Below are 25,817 nucleotides of genomic sequence, written 5' to 3' on the forward strand. Positions count from 1 at the left end.
TATCTCCGAATATGCACCTAAGAAAGTATCACATGGGTGGACTCTGGGGGCTGGAACTGGGTGGCTGTGGGACTGTCTGGGAGGGAGACTTGTGAATGTTTTTAGTGTTGAACCACATGAGCTAATACCTAATCAAAAAGCACTTTTGCACAGAGAACTTTTAGGGCAGTGAAAACATTGTGTGTGATATTACTATGATGGATATTTGTTGTTACATTTGTCCAACCCCGTGGAATATATAACACCAAGAGGGAGCTGTGATGTAAACTGTGGACTTTGGAAAATTATGGTGTGTCCATGTAGGTTCATCAATTGTAACAAATGCACCCCTCTGCTGGGGGGCTGTTGCTGGTGGTGGAGGCTACACATATGGGGGGGACAGGAGGTATACAGGGATTCTCTGTACCTTCTTCACAATTTTGTTGTGAATCTTAAACTGCTCTAAAAAAACAAAATCTCTTTTTAAAAGCCAGCAAAAAAATACTTTGAAACAATAAATAATGAAAAGGATGATATGACTAACAGGGAGTCCCTGTTGGTGGGAAAGACAGTGAGGGAAGAGGAGCCATCTGCTGTCGGAAGCAGAGTCCCAGGGAAAGAGAGAGAGATGCTAAAAGAACATTTTTAGAAACATTTGTGTATGGTATGCATGTAACCACCTCCCTCCAACCTCCACCAAGAAACATTCAGTAAAAGTCTACAAAACCCATCAAAACCTTAGGAGTCAGTGATGTGGGGAAACTGGAACCCTTGTCACTTTTGGTGGGAATGTAAAATGGCGGTATAGCTGTTATGGAAAACAGTAACACAATTCCTCAAAAAATTTAACATAGAATTACCACATGATCCAGCAATTCCTCCGGTACATACCCAAAAGAATCAGAAGCAGAATCTAAAAGAGACATTTATATACCCATGTTCATAGCACGTCATTTATAATAGTAAAAATGTGGAAGTGACTCAAGTGTCCATCAATGGAGGATAAACAAAAGATGGTACATCCATGCAATGGAATATTATTCAGTCTTAAAAAGGAAGGAAATTCTGACACATGCTTCAATATGGCTGAACCTTGAGGACATTATGCTAAGTGAAATGACCTAGTCACAACAAGACAAATACTGTATGATTCTAATTGCATGAGGTACCTAGAATAGTCAAACCCACAGAGACAGAAAGTAGAATGATGGCTGTCAGGGGCTGGAGTGGGGGTGGGGGGAGAATGGGGAGTAATTGTTCAGTGGGTACAAAGTTTCAGTTTTGCAAATAAAAAGAGTTCTGGAGATGGATGATGATGATGGTTGCACCACAATGCGAATGAACTTAACCCTGTTGAGATGTACACTTAGCCATGGTTGTGGTAGGTTTTACATTATGTGTACTTTACCAGTATTTAAATTTCTAAAAGTTTCCTTAAAAATACTTTGTAAGTCAGGGGTGTGTGTGTGTGTGTGTGTGTGTGTGTGTGTGTTGGGTTGCACGAGGGATGGAAGAGACAAGGGTGGGTGACAACATGCTAAGCCTCGATTCAAAGCCAAGGTAAGATGAACCAGTAACCTCTGTGTGGCATCTCTAGGGCAAACCCCTTCGCCAGTGTGAGCAATGCTCAGCTGGTTTATTTGACTCCAGAAGTATTCTGATTCTCCTCCAACAGGAGCAACAACTCCGGGCACTCAACATGGTATCCCACACTTCCTGGTAGTCACAAGGAACTGCCCTCTGTGGATATACAGCATGACTTTGGCATCTTCCCTCTTGACTTTGAGTGAAGTTTTCCTCAACTCCCTTCCCATTTTTGCTCAGCCAATTGGCAGGCAAATATTCACTGTTACATTCCATGCACCAAGCTCTGTGCGATAGTGAGGACCGAGAGGTGCGTGTGCCAGGGTCACTGCCTGTAGGAGGCTGCCATCCCAGCAGGTTAGACAGACAAGCAGACAAGCACCTGCAGTTAAGTGCAAGGCACATGATGATGAGTGGGTCCCAGGAGCTATGAGACCACGTGGTCTTGGGTGGCCAGCCTCCCCTGCAGGTCAGCTAGAGCATCCCCAGAGGCAGTGACAGTTATGCCCCAGCAGAGACCTCACATCTGACAGACACTTGGAAGTGATCCCTATAAAAATTTACGCTAAATGAGGAAGCAGGGATGGGGCTACTCAACTGGAGAACAGCACTGCGAAGGTCTAGAAGCAAGAGACACCATGGTGTATTTGAGGAACAAAGAAAAATGGGCATGACGAAAGCAAAACGCACAAGGAGAAGTTAAGGTGCAAGGTGAAGGCTCCACAGAGGAAGGCGGTAACCCAGGGCTGAGTGCTGCGTCAGTCTGCTTAGGAGCAACAGCAAGATACAACTGGAAGTACCCAAACAAAAGAGCAACATGACCCCATTTACATTTTTATTCTTTTTAAAAATTTTTTAAAGATTGTATTTATTTGAGAGAGAGCACAAGGGAGAGAGCACAAGCAGGGGGAGCAGCAGAGCGAGAGGAAGAAGCAGGCTGCCAGCTGAGCAGGGAGCCCGATGCAGGGCTCAATCCCAGGACCCTGAGATCCATGACCTGAGCTGAAGGCAGATGCTTAATGACTGAGCCACCCAGGTACCCCACCATTTGCATTTTTAAAAGAATGTTGGACTTGCATTGAATGGAAAGAAAAGGAGCTTGAATGTGTGCAGACCAGTGTATTAGCTTCCTGTGGCTGCTGTAACAAGTGACTACAAATTTGGTAGCTTAAAATGAAAGAAATGTACTTATTCTTTCACAGTTCTGGAAGATAGAAGTTCAAAGTCAGTTCCACTGGGCTGAACTCAAGGTGTCAGAAGGACCACACTCTCTCTACTCCCTGCCTCTTCCAGCTTCTGGGGGTGACTGGCGTTTGCCGGCTTGGTGCTTCCACCCCCTACCCCCAGTCTCTGCTGCCGGTTTCACACAGACTTCCCTGTGACACTTGTGATGGCATCTGGGGTCCATCTGGACAATTCAGGAAAATCGCCTCATCTTAAAAGTCTTATCTTAAACTCTTACATATGACTGGTGGGAATATAAAATGGTACGGTCGCCGTGGAAAACAGTATGGAAGCTCCTCAAAAACTTAAAGAGATTATCGTATGATCCAGCAATTCCACTCCTGGGAATAGGCCCCAAAGAATGGAAAGTACGGACTTGAACAGTACTTGTGCACCCATGTCATAGCAGCATTATTCACAAGAGCTAAGACGTGGAAGCAACTCAAGCGTCCATCAACAGACGAACGGGTAAATAAAATTCAGTATGTCCATTCCATGGAATATAATTCAATCTTGAGAAGGAGGAAAACTCTGACCCATGCTACAATAAGGATGAACCCCGTGGACATCATGCTAAATGAAATAAGCCAGAAGGACAAATACTGTAGGATTCCACTTACATGAGGTGCCTAGAGGAGTCGAAACAGAAGGTAGGATGGGGGCCACCAAGGGCTGGAGTGGGGATCAGGGGAAAAGGTAGAAATGAATGCACACCAAGTTTCAGTTTTGCAAGATAAAAAGAACTCTGGAGATGGAACGTGGCGATGCTTGCACAACAGTGTGAACGTGCGTAATGCCCCTCGACACTTAAACATGATTAAGATGGTAACTTTCATGTTGTGTATTTTACCACAATTTAAAATTAAAAAAAAAATTCTCAATCATATCTGCAAAAACTTCCCCATATAAGGTGCCATCTCAGGTTCCAGGAATTGGGGCCTGATATTTGGGGGCCACCGTGCAGACCACTACATCCAGCTAGGAACCTACTGCAGCTGTCCAGAAGAGACATAATGGCGGCTCGATTCTGGAGCTCCTAAGAGGAACAGCCGGTGGCGCCTGGGGCAGGGGTGAGGCAAGAGCTGAGCCTGACCATCCCCACCCCACCCCACCCCATCCCCGGTTTCCGGCTGACCAATGCACAGAAACTCAGGAATGCTGAGAGAAGGGCAATTAGCAGTGGGGGGAGGGTCGAGAGGAGTTTTGGACACATTTGTGGACACTGACCAAAACTGGGCCACTGAGCAGATTGTCTAAATCTTGAATTCCACACAAAGGTCTTTGCTGCAAATGGCTGGGGGAGAGCCCTAGTCATGCTGTCTGTCGCTGGCATCCGAGGCCACAAAGAAGAGCGACGAGAGACCCCTGTATAGAGCTGGCTCTGCCACTTCCTTGCTCATCCTCCCTGGATCTGTCTGCTGCTCTGTAAAAGTGAAGGAAAGAAATCGAACAAATCCACATAGCATTGACAATGTACTCAGCACTGTTCTCCATGCTTTGCAAATAGTAATGAATGCAATCCCCATAAAAATCTCCAATGGGTACTACTATTGTCATGCCCATTTTATGGATGAGAAAACCAAAGCAAGAGAGGTTAAGTCATTTGCCCAAAAAACAGGCAACCATGCCGAGACAGTCAGAGTCTGGACTGGAACCTAAACTCCAGATTTTGCACTCTTAACCAATACTCTATGTTGCCTCTTTTTTCTTAATGAAGCCCTGTCCCCAAACCAACTCCAAAGCCAACAACAAAGACCCCAAGAATTAAATGAGCTGAAGTTAATTTCTTACTGAAAATGGGCATGTGACAGGTAATGGGCCAGATGATGCTCCAGTTAAGGACTAAGATACGGAGCCCAAGGATCAAGACCCTCTCCTTCCCTGTGACCATTTGCCTCAAGAGGCAGCCGACTGATGAGGAGAGGTGCATGAGGACCAGAAAGTGGCAGATAATTTATAAAATCCCCTCCTAAAGCACCAGAGTTTCATGCCAACTGCCCAATTACCTTCTGGGGTGAAGGGGAAACCAGCAGGAATGGCAGCCATGTAGGCTGGTGCCAGGGAAGCATCCTGGGGAGTCTGTAGGTATGGAAGCAGATGTAAGGCTCTAGAATTGGGTTGAACCATGGCAGAGGAGTGAGTTCAGGCTGCAGGCATGGGAAGCCATAGAGAGAGGATCAGGCACAGGCTGGGCAGATGGGAATGAGAGGAGTTGCAACAAAAACGTGAGGACCATGGCGATGCCCCCAGCAAGGTGCTGGGCATTTGTGCCAGCTGAAGCTGGAAGCAGTGGGAGAGTCAGGCAGTCCCAGCGGGCCAGGTCATGGTTGCTGAACGGCAACGCCCACTGTCATGATGGCAAGGCCATCTGGGATGAACCCTCCACCTTCCCACTCTGAGCCTCACTCCCAGACCTCACGCCATAGCTCCATCAAGAGAGCTTGGGCCCCAGAAGCCGGTGGAGAGAAGCCCCATCTGAGGAGGAAGTGATGGAAAGTCAGATCACATTTGACCCTGGTCTTGGAGGGAAAAGTCTTCACTAAACGAAACTTTAGAACGACAACAGCAGAAAATGGCAAAAAAAAAGCTACAAATGGCTGAAATGAAATGGTGGCTTCCCAAGAACAGCACAAACCTTCGATGCCAGGTCAGACTCAACCGGATCTTGCCAGTGGCTTTCCCACTAAAGTTTCCAACATTGCTGAAGGACACAAAGTATAAAGTTATAAGCAGAGCAAGGGCTTTTCACCCTGCAGAATACCCACTAAACCGTTTTTGTATGTTTTTTTTTTTTTTCCCCACTAGGGCAGTAGGGGATGCCCAAGTTTTGGTCCCCAAACCAGAAAGGCTGTGGGTGCCTCAAATAGAGCAGGGAGTTTTAGTGTAGTCCCCACGGGGATCCTGGGGGCCCACTTCACCCTCAGTGCTGCGGAACCCTCACCCCACCCCCTGCCTTTTCTTCTTCCTCCTCCTCCTCCTTCAGCCCCTCTGTCTGGCAGCCCACCTGCCTCCCCTCACAGAGAGGGTTTGCCTGCAGGGACTTCCCATCAGTCTCACCGAAAGTTGAGGCTCTCAACTTTACTGTGCCTGAAATCTCCTGAGGGGTTTATCAAGGCCCCGCCTACGGAGCTGGGGGGGCGGGGGGAGGTGCCCAGGAATCCGCATGAAAGCGTCCCAAGCGATCCTGATACTTTCTGGATTTGTGTGTGGACTAGAATCTCCAGCAGGGCAGACACCTCGTCTTGCACCTGCCCCTCGTGCGCTCAGCACGCACCCTCCACGCACGCTCGCGCTGGCTCCCGCTGACTACGCACACACTCGCGGTGCCGAAGGCAGCAGGAACGCACAGTAGGTATTCGGTCCTCTTTGCTCAGTCATTCCTCTATCAGTGGGAGCCTGTGAAGGCATGCATAATTATTCTGTCCAAGTGCCTCGGAACACCTCGCCTGCTATCTGACAGCTTCCCATCCAGAAACCACACAGTACAGTAAAAAACAGAAAAAAGAAAGCCGTTAGACCCCAGTGAATGTTATTTTTAATGAAAGTGGCACATTTTGACTCACAATGTTGAAACCAGATTATAAATGAGTCATCAGTGAATCAACCACAAAGAGCCTTTGTGAAGGTGATTTACAGGAGGGCTCTGACGTCTGCTGTCCCTTCACACGCTTCGCAGAGATGCTGTCAGACTTGGAGTCGGCCTGGGGCATCTGCTGCCGCGTCAGCGCAAAAGGATGCTGTGTTGTCACCAGTGGGATTCCCCAGCCAGCCGGCACTGCGGTCCCACCCACAGAACGACGGCAGCCATCACTGAACAAAGCTTGTGGCTACATCAGAGCTCTGGCTTCGAGGTCATGACTTGTAGCTACTGGAGAGTTCCAGGCCATCCGTTCCTCCCATGCTCCCAGACTCCGCCCTAATGCCCACACCCTTTACCTGGTCTTCAAGAGGCAGCTCGGCCTGAGCACAGAGAAGCAGGACTTAGGGTGGACAGACCTGGGCTTGAGTCCCGGGTCTGACGGAGAGTCGGGCAACAGCCTCACTGCCCTCCCCTCCGAAGTGGGAACATTATCACCTGCCCTGCATCCCTCACAGGAATGTTGCGAGGTTCTCGTGGGGACGTGCATGTGAAAGTGTTTTGAATACTATCACAGGCCATCCCAAGGTAAGTGGTCTGCTGTCTGAATGTGCTTTCACCAGTCAGCAACTCTTGCCTGGGGTGGAAACAGCCAACTAGACCAAGGGTAGCTGGCAGAGCAGGGAGTGGTTAAATGCTCCTCATCGCCTACCCTGAAAGGAGACACTAGTGCTCATCTCTCCTCTTCGAGAAGCAGGACACAGAGGTCAGAGGGTAAATCCATGCACGAGTATATCCCATCTCCCCAGCCAGAAGGGAGACTGCCCTGATGCCCAATTGCAGCCCAGGCTATGGGAATACTAACTGGTGGCCACATTCCGCAGATAACAGACTCTTCAGGCCATCTTGGGGAACGCAGCAGGGCTCCCAGCCCCCCGTTGCCTGCTTGGAGCTGCCTCCAACAGGGCAGAAATCTGCGGCAAAGAAATCCCGACAACACCAGGGACGGGAAGGTCAGTCCAATAGGACAGCAACCCAGAGCAGCCTGGTCAACTGTGAACACTGTGTCTAGACAACAGAGTCTACCATGAGCAAAACTGTAGTAACTACACAGTAAATGTTAACTGTTAAGTGTGTGACCAAAAAAAAAAAAAAAATCCCCAAACAAGGTGAAGAACTCATAAAATCTGCGAACAAGAGAAAGAAGGCAGAAGAAAGAAAAGGAAAAAAAAAAAAAGCGCTTGGCAGAGTCAACCGAATCCCTCCTCTATACACCACAGATGCATGACCAGTACCAGGGTTAAAGAAGAAGAGAAAAAAAACAAAAACAGGCTTTCAAAGTCAGACAAATGTGGACTTGAATGCCAGCCTTCCCCTTACTGGTTCTGAGTCCTGGGGAGAAGCCATCTGTTGTCTCCACTTCTTTGCTGGCCTCCCCGCCCCCCAATCGCTGTGAGGATTACCCAGAACCACATATGTGTTGTACCTGCACGGTGCCGGGAACATAGTTAACACTCCATAAATGCCGGCTGCTTTCTGTGGAAGATTGCAAAATGTGGCCACGAATTCTCCCTACCTCGGGAAGTGTGCCCTTTGGCAGTGACTCACCTGCTGCTCCTATCAAGAGTTAACAGTCCGTTTCCCTTATCCCTGAATCTGGGCTAGCCTGTGACTTATGCTGACCAATAGAATTTAGCAGAAGTAACACTGTATGACTTCCAAGGCTAGCCCTGGCAGCTCTCACTTTTGCCCCCTTGAAATGCTCCCCATGGACCACCATGTAAAGAAGCTGGTACAGCCTACTAGAAGGGTAGAGGACTTGTGCAGGAGAAGTGAGGCCCCCCAACTTGACCACCAGCAACAGCTGCCACATGCGACAGAGGCCATCTGAGATGAACATCCAGCCGAGCTGAGCCTCTGGCTAGCTGAAGCCATATGAGTAAGCCCAGGCAAAATCAGCAGAGAGACTGCCTAGGCAACCCATAAAATCATGAAAAATAATAAATCTGTGCTGTGTTAAGTCACTAAGCTCTAGGCTGATTTATTATGCAGCAAATTCTCACTGAAACACCCTTCCTCTCCCCACCTCCAAAATACCCTCTCTGCCTTGAGTACTCTTGAATTTTCCCTAGCTATACTTGGCAGATTATTCAATGAAATACTGAGAATTTATGGGGACCAGGAGCTGTGATCAGCCTGTCATAAAGCCATTTTCATGCCCACATGTTACAGGAGTTCATCAATCAAACAATTAAGTAGCATCTACCAACCTACGTTGATAATTAGCAAGTCTGCCTTTTCTGCCTCTAAAGTAGACCACAAATTCAACTGTTTACCCCAACTTCCACCACCAGCTCTTGCCTGAATAATGGCAGGAGTCTTTCTAATTGGTCTCTTCCTTCGAATTCTCTCACCCTATACATTGCTGTTCTCCACAGAGGGAATTTTGAAATGTATTCACTGATTCGACAAAAATTTAGTTTTGACCAGAAATCTCCTCCTCCATGGAATTTATGTTCTAGTTGACATTTTAAAAATTGATAAGTAAATTAATACAGGGCACCTGGGTGGCTCAGTTGCTTAAGCATCCAACTTTGATTTCGGCTCAAGTCATGATCTCAGGGTCATGGATCGACCCCCACATCGCTCTGGACTCAGCGCCGAGTCTGCTTGAGATGTGCTCTCTCCCTCCCCCACTGCCCCTCCCCCACTCGTACTCTCTAAATAAATAAGTAAATAAATAAATAAAGACAATCTTTAAAAATTTGATAAGGAAATTAATAAAATATGTGGTGATAAATGCTAATTAAAAAATGAAACAGGAAAGGTAGGGGTTGGGGGGAATATGTAATGTTAGTAAGCGTTACAATTTTAGATAGGGTGGCCAGGGCAGGTTCAATGAGACAGTGACATGTAAATAAAAACCAATGGGAATAGCAAGTGTAAAGACCCTAAAGCAGAGCCATTCCTGGCATACCTCAGAAACAATAAGGAGGACAGTGTGCCTCAATATAATAAGCAAGGTTGAGAGTAGTGTGAGAGGAGTTCAGAGAGGTAACAGGGAAGAGAGGTGGAGAAAGTCAGATTACATAGCACCTTAGAAGTCAATGTAAGGATTTAGGCTTTTGCTCTAATGACATGGACAGCCACTAAAGCATTTTTATCGAAGTGGTGATATGATCTGATACACATTTTAATAGCACCATTCTGGTTAATGCATTGAATACGAACTGAAGAAGATTCTGGGGATGATATCATAATTTTTGAATCTTCCCAAATGCCATCATGAAAAATAGCTAGTGACAGTAGTACAGAACAGCAAAACCAAAATTCATGGATCATATGTACCACAAAAGTAACTAGCAAAGTATCCCCAGGACCCCCAGAATATAAGTGGGTAGAGACAAACCTTGTCTCTACAGATGATATTAACATCTGTATAAGGAGAAGCAGAGAATCAGGGATCGGACCAACCTGAAAATCTCAGAATACCCAACAGGTACTCAATGGAAAGTTGACAGAGACAATTGGAGAATGGCAGATGACACTGGGAGGGTTTTGCCCAGTCAAGTCATGCGTGAGTTCAAGGGGTTTGCAGTAGAGGTCTTGAAGGGGCGGAGCTGTCTGAGCCAAAGGAAGAAAACAAATGAAAGGGCCATCTAAAAAGAGTTTGGGGAACAAAGCCTAGAGATGTCAGAAAGTAAGCCACCACATTTTTTTTTTAAGATTTATTTATCTATTTGAGAAGAGGGGAGGAGCAGGGGGAGAGAGAGGAGGAGAGAGAATCTCCAGCAGACTCCCCGCTGAGCATAGATCCCGACGCAGGGCTCAATCTCACAACCCTGAGATCATGATCTGAGCTGAAATCAAGAGTCAGATGTTTAACTGACTGAGCCTCCCAGGCACCTGAGCCACCACATTCTCGAACACTACATGAAAACAACAGAAGGAGAAATCGTAGAGCAATGAAGTTAGAGAAGCCAAGCAGAGCTACGTCTTCTGCAAATTCAGAAAAACTAATTTCATATAAAAGTTTTCAACACAAGGGGCACCTGGGTGGTGCAGTCATTAAGCGTCTGCCTTTGGCTCAGGGAGTGATCCCAGCGTTCTGGGATCAAGACCCACATCAGGCTTCTCCAGTAGAAGCCTGCTTCTTCCTCTCCCACTCCCCCTGTTTGTGTTCCCTCTCTCGCTGGCTGTCTCTCTCTGTCAAATAAATAAATAAAATCTAAAAAAAAAAGTTTTCAACACAAAAAAAGTAACATACAAAGTTATTCAGGAAAAAATATAAACGTTGTAGGATTACATCCCTACAGACCATAAAACATACCCAAAAGACATGCCCACAAAACAAATGAAATCTATAATATATTTCCCCAAAAAGCTAAAGGAACAACATAAATCAGAGCTAGAAAAACTCAGTAGTAAAATGACAGAATTCAGGAAAATATTAGAAATTTTTAAAATCATATCAGAGAAATTAGATGACATTAAAAAGAAGACAAGAGTTGTGATATTGTGCAGGCGCCTGGGTGGCTCAGTCAGTTAAGCATCTGCCTTTGGATTTTCCACATCAAATCCCAGGGTCATGGAGATCCCAATGCTGGGATCAAGCCCCACATTGGGCTCCCTACTCAGTGGAGAGCCTTCTTCTCCTTCTCCCTCTGCCCCTCTCCCCACCCCTCCACCCCCCACTCGTGCGCTCTCTCTCTCTCTCTTTCCCTCTCACTCCTGCTCTATCTCAAATAAATAAAATCTTTTTTAAAAAAGGATTAAGAGTTGTGATATTGTGATATAATAAGAACCATATATTTGGTCCTCATCCCCAGTTTCTGGCACAGAGTTCCTAAAATCTTTATAATTTCCTGAGCAACAGGGTGAGAGGAGCATCTTTTATTATTCATAATAAGCCTCTTACAAACATACCTAAGTTTATGCTAAGGAGGTCACTCTTGGTGGGCCCCTGGACAGCTTCAGGGTGAGGGCTGGTTGCCAGAGAAACCAGCTGGATGCCAACCATGTGATTAGAGGGTTGGAAATTTCAGCCCCACTGTCGGACTTCTGGGAAGAGGAGAGGGACTGGGGATCTCATCACCAATGGCCAATGATTTAATCAATTGTGCCTATGTAATGGAATTGCCATAAAAACCTAAAAGAAGGGGTTCAAAGAGCTTCCAGGTTGGTGAACAAACACATCCATGTTCCAGGAGGGTGGTGCACCCCAAACTCCTCAAAGACAGAAGTTCCTGTGGTTGAGACCCTTCCAGACCTTGCTCGATCTACTTCTTCATCTGGCTGTTAAGTATTTCCCTCGATCCTATGAGCAGATATACCAGATTACTTAATTTGATGTGGAAAATCCAGACATTTGGTGTAGCGTGTTGTCAAAAACAGATCACAATAGTAGTAAGAGTGCATAAATCCAGCAGATAATACCTTAAAAGAGAAAAATTAAATCAAAGGAAATGAAGAAAGAATGAAAAGGGGTTTGAGAGAAAGTAACAAAAATAGAAGATAGGCAAAGAAGATCCAACATTTGTATAAAAGGAGTCCCTTACCAAAAAAAAAAAAAAAAAAAAAGAAAGAAAAAGCCACCCAAAAAAACCCAGAAAACTGAAGCAAGGAACAGAACCAAACCTAAAAACTACAATTCAAGAAAGCTTTTTTGAAATTAATTTAAAATTTGAAACTATATATATAAAGTCAAAATCAACCCTGAAACAAGTAATACCAAAATACCAAAATATATTCTGTTAAATTTCTAGACTTTAAAGGAAAATATAAAATCCCTTGGACATCTAGGCAAAAAGACCAAGCAAGATACTGGGAAGGAAAAGAAAATCAGATTGTCATCAGACACACTTTGTGCCAGGAGAATACAGGAAAGAAGGTGAGGATGAAAGCAGAGGGAACCAATGAGAAACAGAACCAGTAGAATTTACTGATCTGACAGGGATATGAAAAAAGAAAGGGGTCAAAGGTGATCTGAGCAACTAGGACAGAGTTGCCATTTGACAATATTGAGTAGACTATGGGAGGAGGAGGTTTGGGACAGGGGATAGGCTAATAGTTTATACATATTACATTTTAAATACCTATTAATGATCCATGTGAAGAGTTGAGTAGGCAGCCATATAAAGAATCTGGAATTCGGAGCTGAGGTCTGGGTGAGAAATATATCTATTTAGAACTGATAAGCATATAGAAGCTATTTGAAGTCATGAGACTGGATAAAGTCAGTGAGGGAGTGAGTTCAGAGAATATCACTCTGTTCAAAACCTCTTGCTGGTTTACAATAAAACTCAAATCCTTTATCAAGGTCAGCAAAGCCCTTTGCATGGCTCCCTCTCATTTCCTATCCCTCCCCACCTCACTCTCTGAGCTCTAGCAACATAGTCACCTTGCTATCCCTGGAATGATCTCATTCCGTCTCAGGGCCTTTGCACTTGCTGCTCTCTATAACCAGGGTCTGTTTCCCCCAGAGGTGAGCCTGCATGCTCACATCATTCAAATCCCTGCTGAAATGTCAGCTTCTCAGAGAAGTCTTCTGACACCCCATCCCAAATGTCTGCCCCCACCTACACCTGTATCACTCTCTAACACCTTAACCTGCTTTATTTTTCCACCATTTTACAGGTCTCCTGTTCCAGTTTCTAATGCAGCAATTGCTGCATTCACAAATCACAAACTTAGTGGCTTAACACCACCATCTTATTATGTACATGGATTGTGTGGGTTGGGAATTTGGACAGGGCACAGAGAGGATGGCCAGTCTCTGCTCCACAAAGTCTGGAGACTCAACAGGGAAGACTCTAAGTCTGGGGGTGGTTTGACAGCTCGGGTTTAGAATCATCTCAAGGCTTGTTCACTCATGCATCTGGCATCTGGCTCAGCTAACTAAAAGACTAGGATTGCAGACCAGAGGGTCTACATGTGGCCTCTCCATGTGGCTTGGCTTCCTTGCAGCACGGCAACCACAAGATAGTCAGACTTCTTAGCTGGTTACAGAGCTCTAAGAGCATTGTCTCAGCAAACAAGGCAGCTCTTTTTGTGACCCCACTGCAGAAGTTGCATAGTATCACTTCCCCCCCACTTTACTGGTCAAAGTGGTCTGAAGTCTGCCAACAGGAAGGATGTAGACTCTGTCTCTTGATGGGAAAGGAATTTTTAAAAATGTTAAGGCTAGGTCCTGCCACATGGCCTGAGATAGAGTCTCAGTGTTGAGTTATTCTCCCCAAGCCAGATGCCTATCGAAAGGATTGTCTCCTTAATGTTCTTTTGTTGACCTGTGAATGTCTTGCTCTATCAGCCCCCTACCCCTACCTATCTGAATTCTCAGCTGCTCCACTATATATCAAGAAGTCTCACTTGATATAGGATCCTGACTCCACAAAATGGAGAACATGGTGTCTACCTCTTTACAGCAGGGCTGCTAAAGCTGTCAACAGCCCCTCCTCCGTGATGGATGGTCCATCTCCAGTTTACAACCTGGTCCCTGTTAATCCTCTGTAACTTCTTGTCAGGACTCCTTGAAGGGATAAAATATTTTTTCTGAACATTGCAACAACCACAGAAACACAACAGAAGAGTTACTGAACAAGTTCACCATGGCTTCTTCACAATGCCATTTGATTGAGAATAATTGGACAAGGAAAATTAATTCCAGACCAAACTGAGAAGTTATTTTCCTAAATGGAAAGAAATGCTCCTCCTTCCACCATCAAAGGCCCTAAAAATGCCATGAAGATTGTTGAATAACACTAAGTTGAGACAGGAAACCAAGAGACTGGAAATCCAGCTGCCTCTGGTTTATTCATATTTACACCCACAGATTTACCGTTTGGCCTGAGCACGCTCGACTCAAGGGTTACATGGGCCTGAGCACCTAGGACCAGAGTCGAGGAGCTTCACACGGCCCTGGCCAGCAAGAATGTCTCTCCGGGGAAACCTAAGGTGGGCCACGGACTTGTGAGAAATAATGGCACAGAAAGAGGCAGGGACCACATCCCAGAGGGAGATCAAATAAAGCAGAACAAAGAAGAGAAGGACCAGACCCAAACTCAGACCCCACACACGGGCCAGGACATGGCTTGGGCTGTCTGGAAGCAGTTCCCAGACAAACCTCAGTGTGATGAATCAGTTTCCTTGGACATTGAGGGGATAAAGAGTCTGACCGAGCGTATTTATTCAAGGAATGGCTGTGAGAATGAGCATAGGCAGAGGTGGTGAGGGGACCGTGGAGTATGTGGTGGTGAAAAGCCACCATGAATCCCCAGTCTAGACGCTGAGCCCACAATGCCCAGGGAGAGGTGAGCGACCTGAGAGAAAGGGCATGCCTGGGAGAAGCCTGGGGAGCCTAGCTCTGAAATGACTGGTTGGGACAGCAGAGTCAGACACTGCTGACGAGCCTTTAAAAATCTCAGAGACGAGGAAACAGAGGCGATTTGGAGACACATGTTAATAGATGCACGAGTCTTTTCTATCCCATAAATCAAATCCCACTGTGAATAATGCCATAAAAAAATGTCTCCACCTCTAAAGAGCAAAGGTTTCTAAGTATTAGAAGAAGGCTCCCCGATGTGAGGCAACGCAATTACACCAAGCAAGAAAACGGGGTTTCAACAACTTCGGGTTATTCGGGACCGATAGTTACAGGTGTGCTTAGACGGATGGCATGCCTCCCGTGCCCACACAAAAGACAGAAGTCCAACAGGTGGCCCGCAGTGGCCTACATTATACATGTTTCCCCAGACTACCCAGCCACCCCTCAAAGGTAGATCTCAATCCTTCTCCTGTGACCAGCCCTGCAAAGGCCCGACAGAGGCCAGGATGACTCTGGCTGCAGGGACAAGGGCTCTGGGCTACTTTCAAGTGTTTTCATGGTGAAGAAATAATAGCAACCCATATTTGCATCACATTTTTTTACTTAATGTACTTAAGATGCATTTTTATGTATATTATCGCAATTGGTTCTCACAAAAAACCTTGTGGCACAATTTAGTCTGATGCCCTACACGCCCTGAGCCAGAAGCCCTCCGACTCTCCTCGCAGAAGGGGAGGCATTTGGAAGGATTGACTACACTCTCCCTCCCTGGCCTTGCTGAGGACCAGGGCCTCCCCAGCCTCCAAGAAAATAAACAAGTTTCTGTGTCCCTAAGGGAATAGGTGCCACTTTGGTGGGCAGGAGGGACCACACAGCAGGGCTTTTGTGGAGGGCATTAGAAGAGGGAGGGAGCTAGGATTGGAGAAAAGGGATCAGTCTCCATCTCTGGTCGGATGGGGGTCCCAGAAGTTCTGAAGGCAGTGCCAGGGGACAAGGGCACTGTGAGGGAGTGTCCTAGTGGGGGGGGGGGGACCAGAGGAGACATGCCTGGCACTGAGAAGGAAAGGCAGCGCAGCTCGCCCCAGTAGGAACCCCACCGGCTGGTATGTTAGATCATGCCGCCTTCCTCTGGGTGGGATCCATAGCCTGCCAGAGCTCCTGGTGCCCCCAGCTCCGTGCCAAGTTGCTCAGCCAGCCCACAACATCTCAGATGCTTATGAGCCCCAGCCAGACCCTGGAGCCCCCACGAGGATGGGAGAAAGAGCTCCCACTCCTGTTCTTTGGGGCCAGATGGGAGCACCTGAGACCACACCAAGCTGGGGACACATGGGAGTGGACACCACCCTTCCACCGGGTTTCTCTTCATCATCGCCATCACCATCATCATCACCATCATGGTCACCACCATCTTTATTCCATCTTCACCGATGAGTTGTTAAGGCCCAAAGAATTTACTAAGATCTCACAGGTGGTGAGTGCCAACGCCATCCTCTGACTCAAACGTCGTGATTATTTTGTTAGATCATTGCCCTGCTGCAAGGATAAGTAACGCCAACCAGTGTGTTCATTTGGGAAGTGAAGGAAGCCCTATGCTCTCTCCATCCCCCAAGTCCCCAGTCCTCATTGGTCAAGCCCTGGGGCGCTGACTTGGAGGCAGTCAGCACACCCACTGCATTTCCCTGCAGAATGAGCCTCCTCCCAACAGCGTTTCCTACATCCCTATTGTGGGCCTGCTTTAGAAGGTGAGAGACCTCCTTCTCATCATGAAGCTCTTTTCATCCTGAAAACATGTAAAGGCTTTGCTTGGGAAGAGTCTCTAACAGACAGGGTTCCCAGAGAGTCCCCGGAAGCATGTCTGTGCAGCCCCAGGTGCAGACACCCAGGACGGCTCTGGAGGAGAGGGACTAGTCTGTGACCAGACAGAAGACCCCTCTTCTGTCCTCTGCCTGAGAAAGTAGCAGCTGCTCTGTGTGCCCCTGGCCAGGAAACTAGTGCACAACTCAGAAAATTCAGAGAAAAGCAACAAAGATGATTAATGAGCTAGAAAAGCAAGTGACGGTCTTAGGGGGAACACAGTGGCAGAGCTGGACGGGTGGCATGCATGGGCGGGGTGGAGCTAGCCACAGCAACAGGGGGAAGAGAGAGAGAGACTAGACCCCAGGGAGCATTAGCACTAGAGGGGAAGTGGAGAGCAAAGGAAGATGTCAGCTGAATACCAGCAACAAATTCGTCATGCTCGGTACCCCCCAGACCAGGGATGGAAAGAGCATTGCTTTGGCCGAGTCCTGGAAGACCAGCTGTGAGTCTCAGGCAAGGCTGGGAGCAACCCCCACCCACCCACCCAGGGCCCTAAAGAGCAACAACTGGCTGTTTACAGTCCGTGGGGAGTTAGCATCCTGGGGCGGGGGTGGCTGGAAGCAGCTGACAAGCCACTAGGCACCTCGACTTCTCGACTTCTCGGGGGCCAGCTTCCCTCCAGGCTCCAGCCCTCCCGCAAGCCCACGCCCCCTGCGCGGTCACTGTGATTTATGGCATAATAGCCCTCCCCAACATCGACCCGGGACCTTGGGAACAAGTCTTCCTTTCTTGGTCCACTGAAGTCGCTGGAACCCATTAGTGAGGTTTCAGCCCTGTCGGTAAATCACTGCCTGAGTCATGCAACATAGCTCTGAAACAACGGAGGGTGTTTGTTTTTAATTCCCTTAGACTGTGAAGCATATATGCAAACACTGGCCTGAAAGCAGCCTTTGTTCCTATTGTTCTTGCACACATAATCTCCCAATCTCCACTCCTCTGCCTTAAACTGCCAACACCACAGGGCCCCTAGGTGGCTCGCAGTCCGGTGGACGGGAGGGGGGTGGCCCAGAGGCTGCAGCCAGGGACGGTGGCCCCTGGGAAATCCGGAACACTGACTTGCAGCCATCACCCGGGTCCCTGTGCAGGTTACCTCTGCAGCAGCCTCTGACCCAGACCCCCTGTCCTCTCCTCTGACGCATTCTCCTCCATGGCCCCACCTGCTGCCTTTTGTCACCACCGGCACCAACCCGAGCTCCTGCTGTCTCATTTCCCTCACACTCCCTCCCCATGGAGGGCTGGCTTCTGGAAGTCAGTAGGCACCACGAGCAAGGGATTTCTCTTTCAACCTACACCAAACTTTCACCCTTGACAGCGTTCTTCAATCCAGAAAAGGCTTCTGGGGACTCCTATCAGAGACTCTGGAGCTGACTCCTTGGGAGAGGCTCCCTGCTCACCTGGGGAGACGTGCTTAGCCGGGTCAATAGCACCCAACGCCATAGGATGCCTCCTTCACTCGGATTCCTCAACCTGGCTCTTGAGAAATTTGTTCCATCTTAGAGAAGCCACTTATGCTCTCCTGAGGTCATTTTCTGCAATTCTATGCAGAGGCAGAAGACGCAAATAATCCCGCCTGAAGAGAATGTGCATATATTTCCACCGCTCCTATACATTCAACAAACACTTGCTCAATAGACATTTGTTTTCTGCCTAATTGGAGCACGGTATTGCGCAGATGATAAAACTTGCAGGCTCGGGGTATTGAAAAAATACGCCAAACAAGCATCACATTGTGTTAAGATCAAGGCCAAGTTTTGAACCCCATCTATCCTGTCATACTCCAAAGCCCCTGGTTTTTCAGTTCTGTCCCATGTTCTAAAATTAGTCCAACAAAATGCTCGTTTCCAGCGCTTGGATGGAACGCTCTGTGGCCCAGTAATCATCGGAAGATAGCCATGCTTGTCAGAGCTCTTAGTGGCAAGTAGCTTAAGCAAAAAACACTCAAGAAATGAATGAATTGCCCCACTACCAAGAAGTCTAGAAAAGGAATGTGATCATGGGTAGGCCCAGGCCTCAGGCAATGCTCTCAAGTGCCTGCCTCTTCTAGGCCCTGCTCAGTTTTATTATTTCGTGTCATTTTTAGGCAGGTTTTCTCACAGGCAGGAAAGCAGCTGTGGTGACTTCACATTCTCACTGAGCCGGCCAGAGGAAAGAAAAGTCTTGGGTTGGGTCTCACGGAGCCATTTTGGGTCAGCATGCTCACCCCTTCACCACTCACTGGGTTTGGAGGTTGGAATATGCTAAGTGGCCAGGTCTGGACACGAAGGCCACCTTTGAACCTAGGACGAGGTCACACTGTTTACAGAAAAAAATGGGACACAAGACACAGTGCAGGCCAAACAGCTGAGGACCAAGGAATGGCCCTGAAGGAAAATTGCCATCAGGTGGCAGGACAGGTGGCAGCCCTGTCCCCTCCCCTGCCTCTCCTTCACTCCTTCCCCACTCCACCCCCCAACATCACACCTCCTCTCACTGCCCCACTGCCTGCTGGCCCCCATCTGCCCTTCAACAAGCTGCCTCCCACCTCCCTGGTCAGAGAGAAGGGACCCTCCTTTGCATTCGCACTGTGTCCTGGGCTAGTCATGACTCCAGCCCTTCTCAGTAAGCCATCATCACCAGCTTACTTGCCTGTCTTCCCCATGGGACTGAATTTCCTGAAAGGAAGACCATGTCACAGAACCTAGTATGTACTAGGTTCTCCATACCCGAATATAAGGGGAAAGAGGCCTTTGGAAAGATGGAAGAAATCAACATGCGAAAAGCCCAATGCTTATTTTAATATGAATTGTAGAAAATGAAGACTAACTTGAGTTTTCAAATACGGTTTTTCAGTAGAGATCTTCTTATAATAACCAACACAAAGGAAGGCCTATTCCGAAGACAATTTGAGTTTCAGCTTTGATATACTATTCCTCTAACTTCTTATTCAACTGGCACATTGAAAAGATTACAGCAAGAAGTGTTTGTGATTGGCATACTAGAGATTAAATTGATCAATTCAGGTTTACCCCATTTTGGTGCTGAGATTTTCAAAAAAGTAAACAAATGAAGATATGTTTTACAATGTGTCTCCAAAAAACAGATCTTGGGGCGGGGATGGGGGTTTCTCTCACAAGCTGGGAGCCAGCTCATTTCTAGCGTACGAGTTAGGGGAGGAACCATACATACAACGCCAGTGCCACCATCACCGCTGCCACCACCATCACCACCACCACCACCCACCATCCCTTTATGTTCATGTTTTCGACCCAACAAATATTGTTTATGAGTTTAATAGACATCCAGCCCTGTGCCTCAACTGCCTCATTAAGCATTTAAGGAAATTGTTTGGGGCTGAATCATGTCCCCCTCCCAACTTCTTAGGTTGAAGTCCTGACCCCCAGCACCTCAGAACGTGACTGTATTTGGAAATAGGGCTTTTAAAGATGTGATTAAGTTAAATGAGGTCATGAGGATCTGCCCTAATCCAGTAGGACTGGTGTCCTTATAAGAAGAGGAGATGAGGACACAGACGTGCAGACGGACAACCACGTGACCACACAGGGGAGAAGGCGGCCATCTTCAAGGCAAGGACAGAGACCTCAGGAGAGGAGAAACCTACCCTGCCAACACCTTGATCTTGGACTTCTGGCCTCCAGATGTGTGAGAAAGTAAACGTCCATTGTTGAAGTACCACCACCTCCCTGCCACTGTCTGTGGTACTTTGCTTGTCAGACCAAGCAGACTAACACGCATGTGCTCACTGTGATGAGGGTAAGCTTACGGGTACCTGGGATCAATGGCAACAGAAAGGTCCTCCTCTGGCTCAAAATGCCCACCCCACCTGTCTTAGCATGGGCTGCCCTGACAAAAATACCACAGTCAGGGGGCTTAAATAACAGACATTTATTTCTCACAGATCTGGAGCCTGGACGTTCAAGATCAGGTTCTGGTGGGGGCTCTTCCTAGCGTGTAGACGGCCACCTTCTCTCTGTGTCTTTACAAGGTTGAGAGGGGGAGATCATATCTCTCTGTCTTTTCTTATAAGGACACTAATCCTATCATGGGGGCTTCACCCTCACGACCTATTTACCTCTTAAAGGCCCCACCTTTAAATACCATCACATTAGGGGTTAGGATTTCAGTATATGCATTTGTGGAGGACACAAACAACCAACTGACCTCTTAGTTTCAAAGTTCCTTTAAAGGGAAGCCAGCTGTCATTCCAAGGTTAAACATAAGGCCTAAATGCAAATGAACCTACAAAAGGTAATGAAGGTCTCTGACTATCAAGGAGCAAAAATCCCCTGGGAGAGCTTACCTGTGAAGAGAAGCGTGTGGAAGGAAGAAAGGTACAAGGCCTGGTTTGGAGGGCAGCAGGATGGGGAGTTGCGAAGGACAGGACCGTGTGCCTCCAGCCCAATCTGAAGATGGCATGGGGTCCCAGTGACAAGGAGGCAGGAGAGAGAGACGCATCTCCTTGCCCCAGTCACGAGAACTGTCTGCTCCGGGCCAGTCCCTGAGTGTGGGCTGCAGAACCAGTGTCCGAGGTTCTCAGCTTCTTGGGGGGACTTGCTGTCATCACTGGAGCAGGAGCAGTGAGCAGGGCACCTCCACCTTAACCAAGAAGAATGAAACAGCTTCAGAAGCTCTGGAGACCGCAGGGTTTCTCAGAGCATAAGAGCAGGGGTGGCAGTTTAGCACCTGATATTGTTCAGGAAAACACTGGTAAACGCAGAAGGGAGTTCTCACCCTTATGGGGCTCAGTGGCCTTCTTAGAAAGCAGCATGTACCATGGCCACGTGAAAGCCAAGTTAGTGGCCACTCTACTAGGCTTGAGGTCCCTGAAGACAACAGCCATGAGGCTTCCGGAAGTGTGGAATGTGGGCACAAAGCTCATGAGAACACCGCTCCAATCCCACCATTTCATGGATGGGGAAACTGAGGCCCCCAAGGTGAAGCAAGACGCCCAAGGTCACACCTAAAACCAGCCTCAGCAGGAATGACAAACACTTACTGGGCATCACTGGGCATCTCTTTGGAATACAGGCCCATCCTAGCCTGAAACCTCTGTGCTTCTACCAAGGTCCATATCTGCCATTCCAAGACCCCCAAAGTCCTGTCCAACTGGACGTCTCTAGAATCTACTCCTCTCCACACTGGTCCTGAGACCAAGCTACCATCACCTGTCTCACTGAGGATGTGGCATTACCCTCCCTTCCCCCTCCACTGAAGCCAGAATGATCTTATTAACATGAATTCCATGGTCTGTCCACACATATGCCTCTACTGCCTCACCCTTGGCCTCCTTGCCCTCTCTCTGCCCTGCATCCTCCATGACCTTCGTCGGCTTCCTCCAGTCATCTTTAACCCCTGCAACCTCAGGACCTTTGCACACACTGGGCTTCCACATTCTCTTAGCCAGGTTAATGCCCTCATGAGGTCAGCATGTGCAGGGTAAGCTGGGATGCCCAGCAGAGGGTGCTCCTGAAGAAACTTCAGCATCTTCCCACAGGACTGGCACTCCTGCCCTCCTCACAAGGCCCCACAACGAGTCTCAACCTTGTTGCACATCAGAATTGCCCCAACCTAGAGACTCTACTATGATCGTTCTGGGGTGGGGCCTAGGCCACCGGGTTTTTCAAAGCTTCCCATGTGAGTCTAATGTTCTGTCCAGGTTCAGAATCACTGTCCTAAACATAGTCGGAGGATTGAGAGTGAGCTGGGGTTTTTTTTAAGATTTTATTTATTCAGTTGAGAGAGAGAGAGATAGTAAGCAGGGGGAGCAGCAGAGGGAGAGGGAGAAACAGACTCCCGCTGAGCAGGGAGCCCAACTTGGGGCTCGATCCCAGGACTCTAGGGTCACGACCTGAGCCGAAGGCTTAACCAACTGAGCCACCCAGGCACCCCAAGAGAGTGAGCTGTTTTATAGATACTTTTTACTGAGTATCTCATGTGCCAGTCACTGAATTAAGCGCTATATGGCTCGTTTCACTGAAGTCCCACCAACACTCTAGGAGATGAGGATAATTATCTCCATTTTACAGATGAGGAGAATCAGCCTCAGAAAGGGGAAAGAACTCTTCCAGTGTCACACAGCCCATGGTGGCAGAGCCAGAGCAGGTCTTAACATCAAAGCCCACGTTCCTAATTACTCTAAACCATTCGCCCTCCCAGGGTTTTGTTAGATGCGTGGGGAATGCCACACTTCACAGCCATCTCAGATATAAATACAGAGGTGCCACCATGAAGGAGCCAATGAGAAAAAGAACCTCAAGTATAGGAATACATGTTTTGTTTCTGATGTCATACCCTGCAAATACCACAAATAATGCATAAGTGTGTCCTCCCAGCCCTGTAAACAAACTATAAAATGCCTTATAAACAGACCAGAGTTACGACTGTATAGAAGTCAAATTCGGCAATGAACTTCCCGAGGGATGCACTGCTTAACTGACTGCTTCTGCTTGCTTTCTAAGAAAATCTGGTTCAAGTTCATATGCAGAAGCTTCTCAAAATCTGTAAAAGACAGGTGTGCAGCTGGTCCTCATCAGAAGCCCCTGGGGCTTCTACTTAGGCATTTATTATGAATTGTCTTTTTAATTTAGTCTTCATAGTAATTCACGGCCTGATTAAATATAAAGAGATTTTAAATTATTTCTGTAATAACATCTTACATTTACATAGTGCTTTACCATTTTCAGAGTATTCCACATATCTTTGTTCACTTGTAGATCAGGTATTAAGTATGGGTTAAATTTTTACAGAAAATATATTGACTTATTGAAACACTGTGTATTTCATCATCACCTCCAAACAGTGTTTTAAATAAGACAAAATTAAATAAACATATATAAATGGAAAGTCCCATAAGGAAAACTGCACACATCCACAAAGACGTCTTTTATAAGATCAGCAAAGTAGTGAGCATGATTAGGAGCCCAGAACATGTTTCTATCTGGACTTTCATCACTAGCAAGATGGTGGACTGATAAGCTGGGCAGCCCAATTACTGAAAGCAACACAAACTATCGAATAAAATCTTTTTTAACTAATAGTACTTTTTTTTTTAAAGATTTTATTTATTTATTCGACAGAGATAGAGACAGCCAGCGAGAGAGGGAACACAAGCAGGGGGAGTGGGAGAGGAAGAAGCAGGCTCATAGCAGAGGAGCCTGATGTGGGGCTCGATCCCAGAACGCCGGGATCACGCCCCGAGCCGAAGGCAGACGCTTAACCGCTGTGCCACCCAGGCGCCCCTAACTAATAATACTTTTTAAAAAGATTTTATTTTTTATTATTTTTAAGTAATCTCTCCACCCAAGATGGGCTCAAACTTACAACACCAAAATCAAGGGTCACATGCTCTACTGACTGAGCCAGCCAGGTGCCCCAACTAATAATAATTTTTGAAAAGAATCAAAAAAGTAAAGAACACTTATGGCAACACTAAGTAAAGTCAGGAACCTAAAGAATTCTAAGTTAAATTACCTACTAAAAGAGCACCAAAGTCAACTCCTACCTCGAGGTCATCGACCAAGCTCAGTAACTTGAGTTCTTGTTCTCTAGGTCTTGAGGAGTGCATGAAACAGGAGACATGGTGGAAAGTCTAATAAGAAGCACCCACAGCTCCCTGTAAAGCTGACATATCCTTAGGGCAAGAGTTAAACCAGAAACTGCAAAGAAGATTCCCTATCTCGAACCTTGGCACAGCACAGAAAGGGAAAATTTTCAACCTAAAAGTGTGCAACCACAAGCTAACCCCAATGTGGACCTGCAGTTCTAACCTACCTTGGCAGCCCCAAATAACTCAAGCTAAGAATTTAGTGGTCAAAAAACCCTCAACTGAGAATTCTGTTTACAAAGACCTGCTCTAAAGTTCCGGTTCTAGGTAAGATGGAGTGAGCACATGAACACTGTATTTCCCACTGACTGCAAAAGCAGAAGGCACAGATAAACAAGGACTCTGGAAAGTAAACAGTAGCAGGCAAATTCGGTAAGAAAACCAGAATTCAAATTTGTACTGAAGTGGAAGGGGATTGGCCATTTTTCCGACTCTGGGAAATGAATTCACAAATTTAGCAAAAGATATAAATTTACAGATTCAAGAAGCTCAAAAACCCCAAGCAGAATAAACTCAATGAAATATATGCCAAACATATCATAATCAAACAGCTAAAAACTAAAGACGAAGGAAAAAAAAATCTCTAAAACAGCCAGAGAAAAGTGACACATTGCCAATAGAGGAACAATCACTGAAATTCCTGTGGATTTCTCATCAGAAAGCATGGCAGCCAGAAGAAAGTGGCACAATATTTTCTGGTGCTGAAAGAAAAGAACTGTCAAACTAGAATTCTATACCCAGCAAAAATATCCTTCTGAAAGGAAGGTGAAGCAAGTGACATTCCCAACTGTAGGAAAACAAAGATCTGCCAATAGCAGGCCAGCTCTAAAAGGATTGCTAAAGAAAGTTCTTCAGACATAAAAAAAAAAATGGTACCTAAAAGAAACTCAGAGCATCAAAAATGAAAGAAGGAATGGGGCACCTAGCTGGCTCAGTTAGTAGAGCAGGCAACTCTTGAATTTGGGGCTGTGAGTTCAAGCCCCATGCTGGACATAGAGATTACTTAAAAAAAAAAATCTTAAAAAAATGAAGGGAGGGCAACAGAAATGGTAAATATCTGGGTAAATATACTAAATGGGTTTTCTCCTCTAGAGCTCTTTATAACACACTAATGGCCGAAAGCAAAAATTATAATTTCTTCTGATGAGCTTTTCAATACATGTAGATGGAACATATCAGACATGAATAACATAAAGAGAAAGGTAAGGGGTACTACGTGGTGAACAGAAGAGATAGTAGACAGAAAACTAAATTGAAGAAACAGAAAACAAGCAAAGAGAATAAGAAAGGAACGTTCAAAATTATTTTTTAGTAAGTCTGAAGAGAATAATCAAGAAACACCTCTAAGGAGAATTATCAGAAAAAGAGAAGTCAGAATTTAAAATATTATAAATGAGAAGGGAGAGAGAACTACAAATGCTGCAGAGATTAAAAGGCTATGGGAATACCTCTACAACTTTATGCCACTAAGTTAAAAATTTAGATAAAATTGATACATTCCTAGAAAAAATGTAATTACCAAAACCATTACAAAAAATAAAAACGTGAATAAAATAAGAGCAGCAATTAAAATTTTCTAACAAAGAGAACATTAGGCCAAAACAATTCATAAAAGAATTTGACTACTAAACTTAAGAAACAAAAAAAAACTTAAAAAAATTCTTCCAAGAAAT

At 46.4% G+C, this 25,817-nt stretch overlaps 1 protein-coding gene across 4 annotated transcripts in view; it reads right to left on the reverse strand.

Annotated features, from left to right (window-relative positions):
• LOC123783036 (uncharacterized) overlaps positions 1-25,817 on the reverse strand; it is a 244,411-nt gene that overhangs the window by 168,464 nt on the left and 50,130 nt on the right. For all 4 annotated transcript variants that reach the window (XR_015724868.1, XR_015724867.1, XR_015724869.1 and 1 more), the window contains one exon: positions 20,842-21,137. Coding sequence is in view for 1 of the 4 variants with exons in the window: in XM_087863133.1 (XP_087719259.1) it covers positions 20,842-21,137 (296 nt within the window). In the remaining 3 variants the exon portion in view is untranslated. The remainder of the gene's footprint in view (positions 1-20,841; positions 21,138-25,817) is intronic.

Source organism: Ursus americanus, chromosome 6 (genome assembly GCF_024610735.1).
Source record: "Ursus americanus isolate L20-20 chromosome 6, mUrsAme1.1.p, whole genome shotgun sequence".
NCBI lineage: Eukaryota > Metazoa > Chordata > Mammalia > Carnivora > Ursidae > Ursus > Ursus americanus.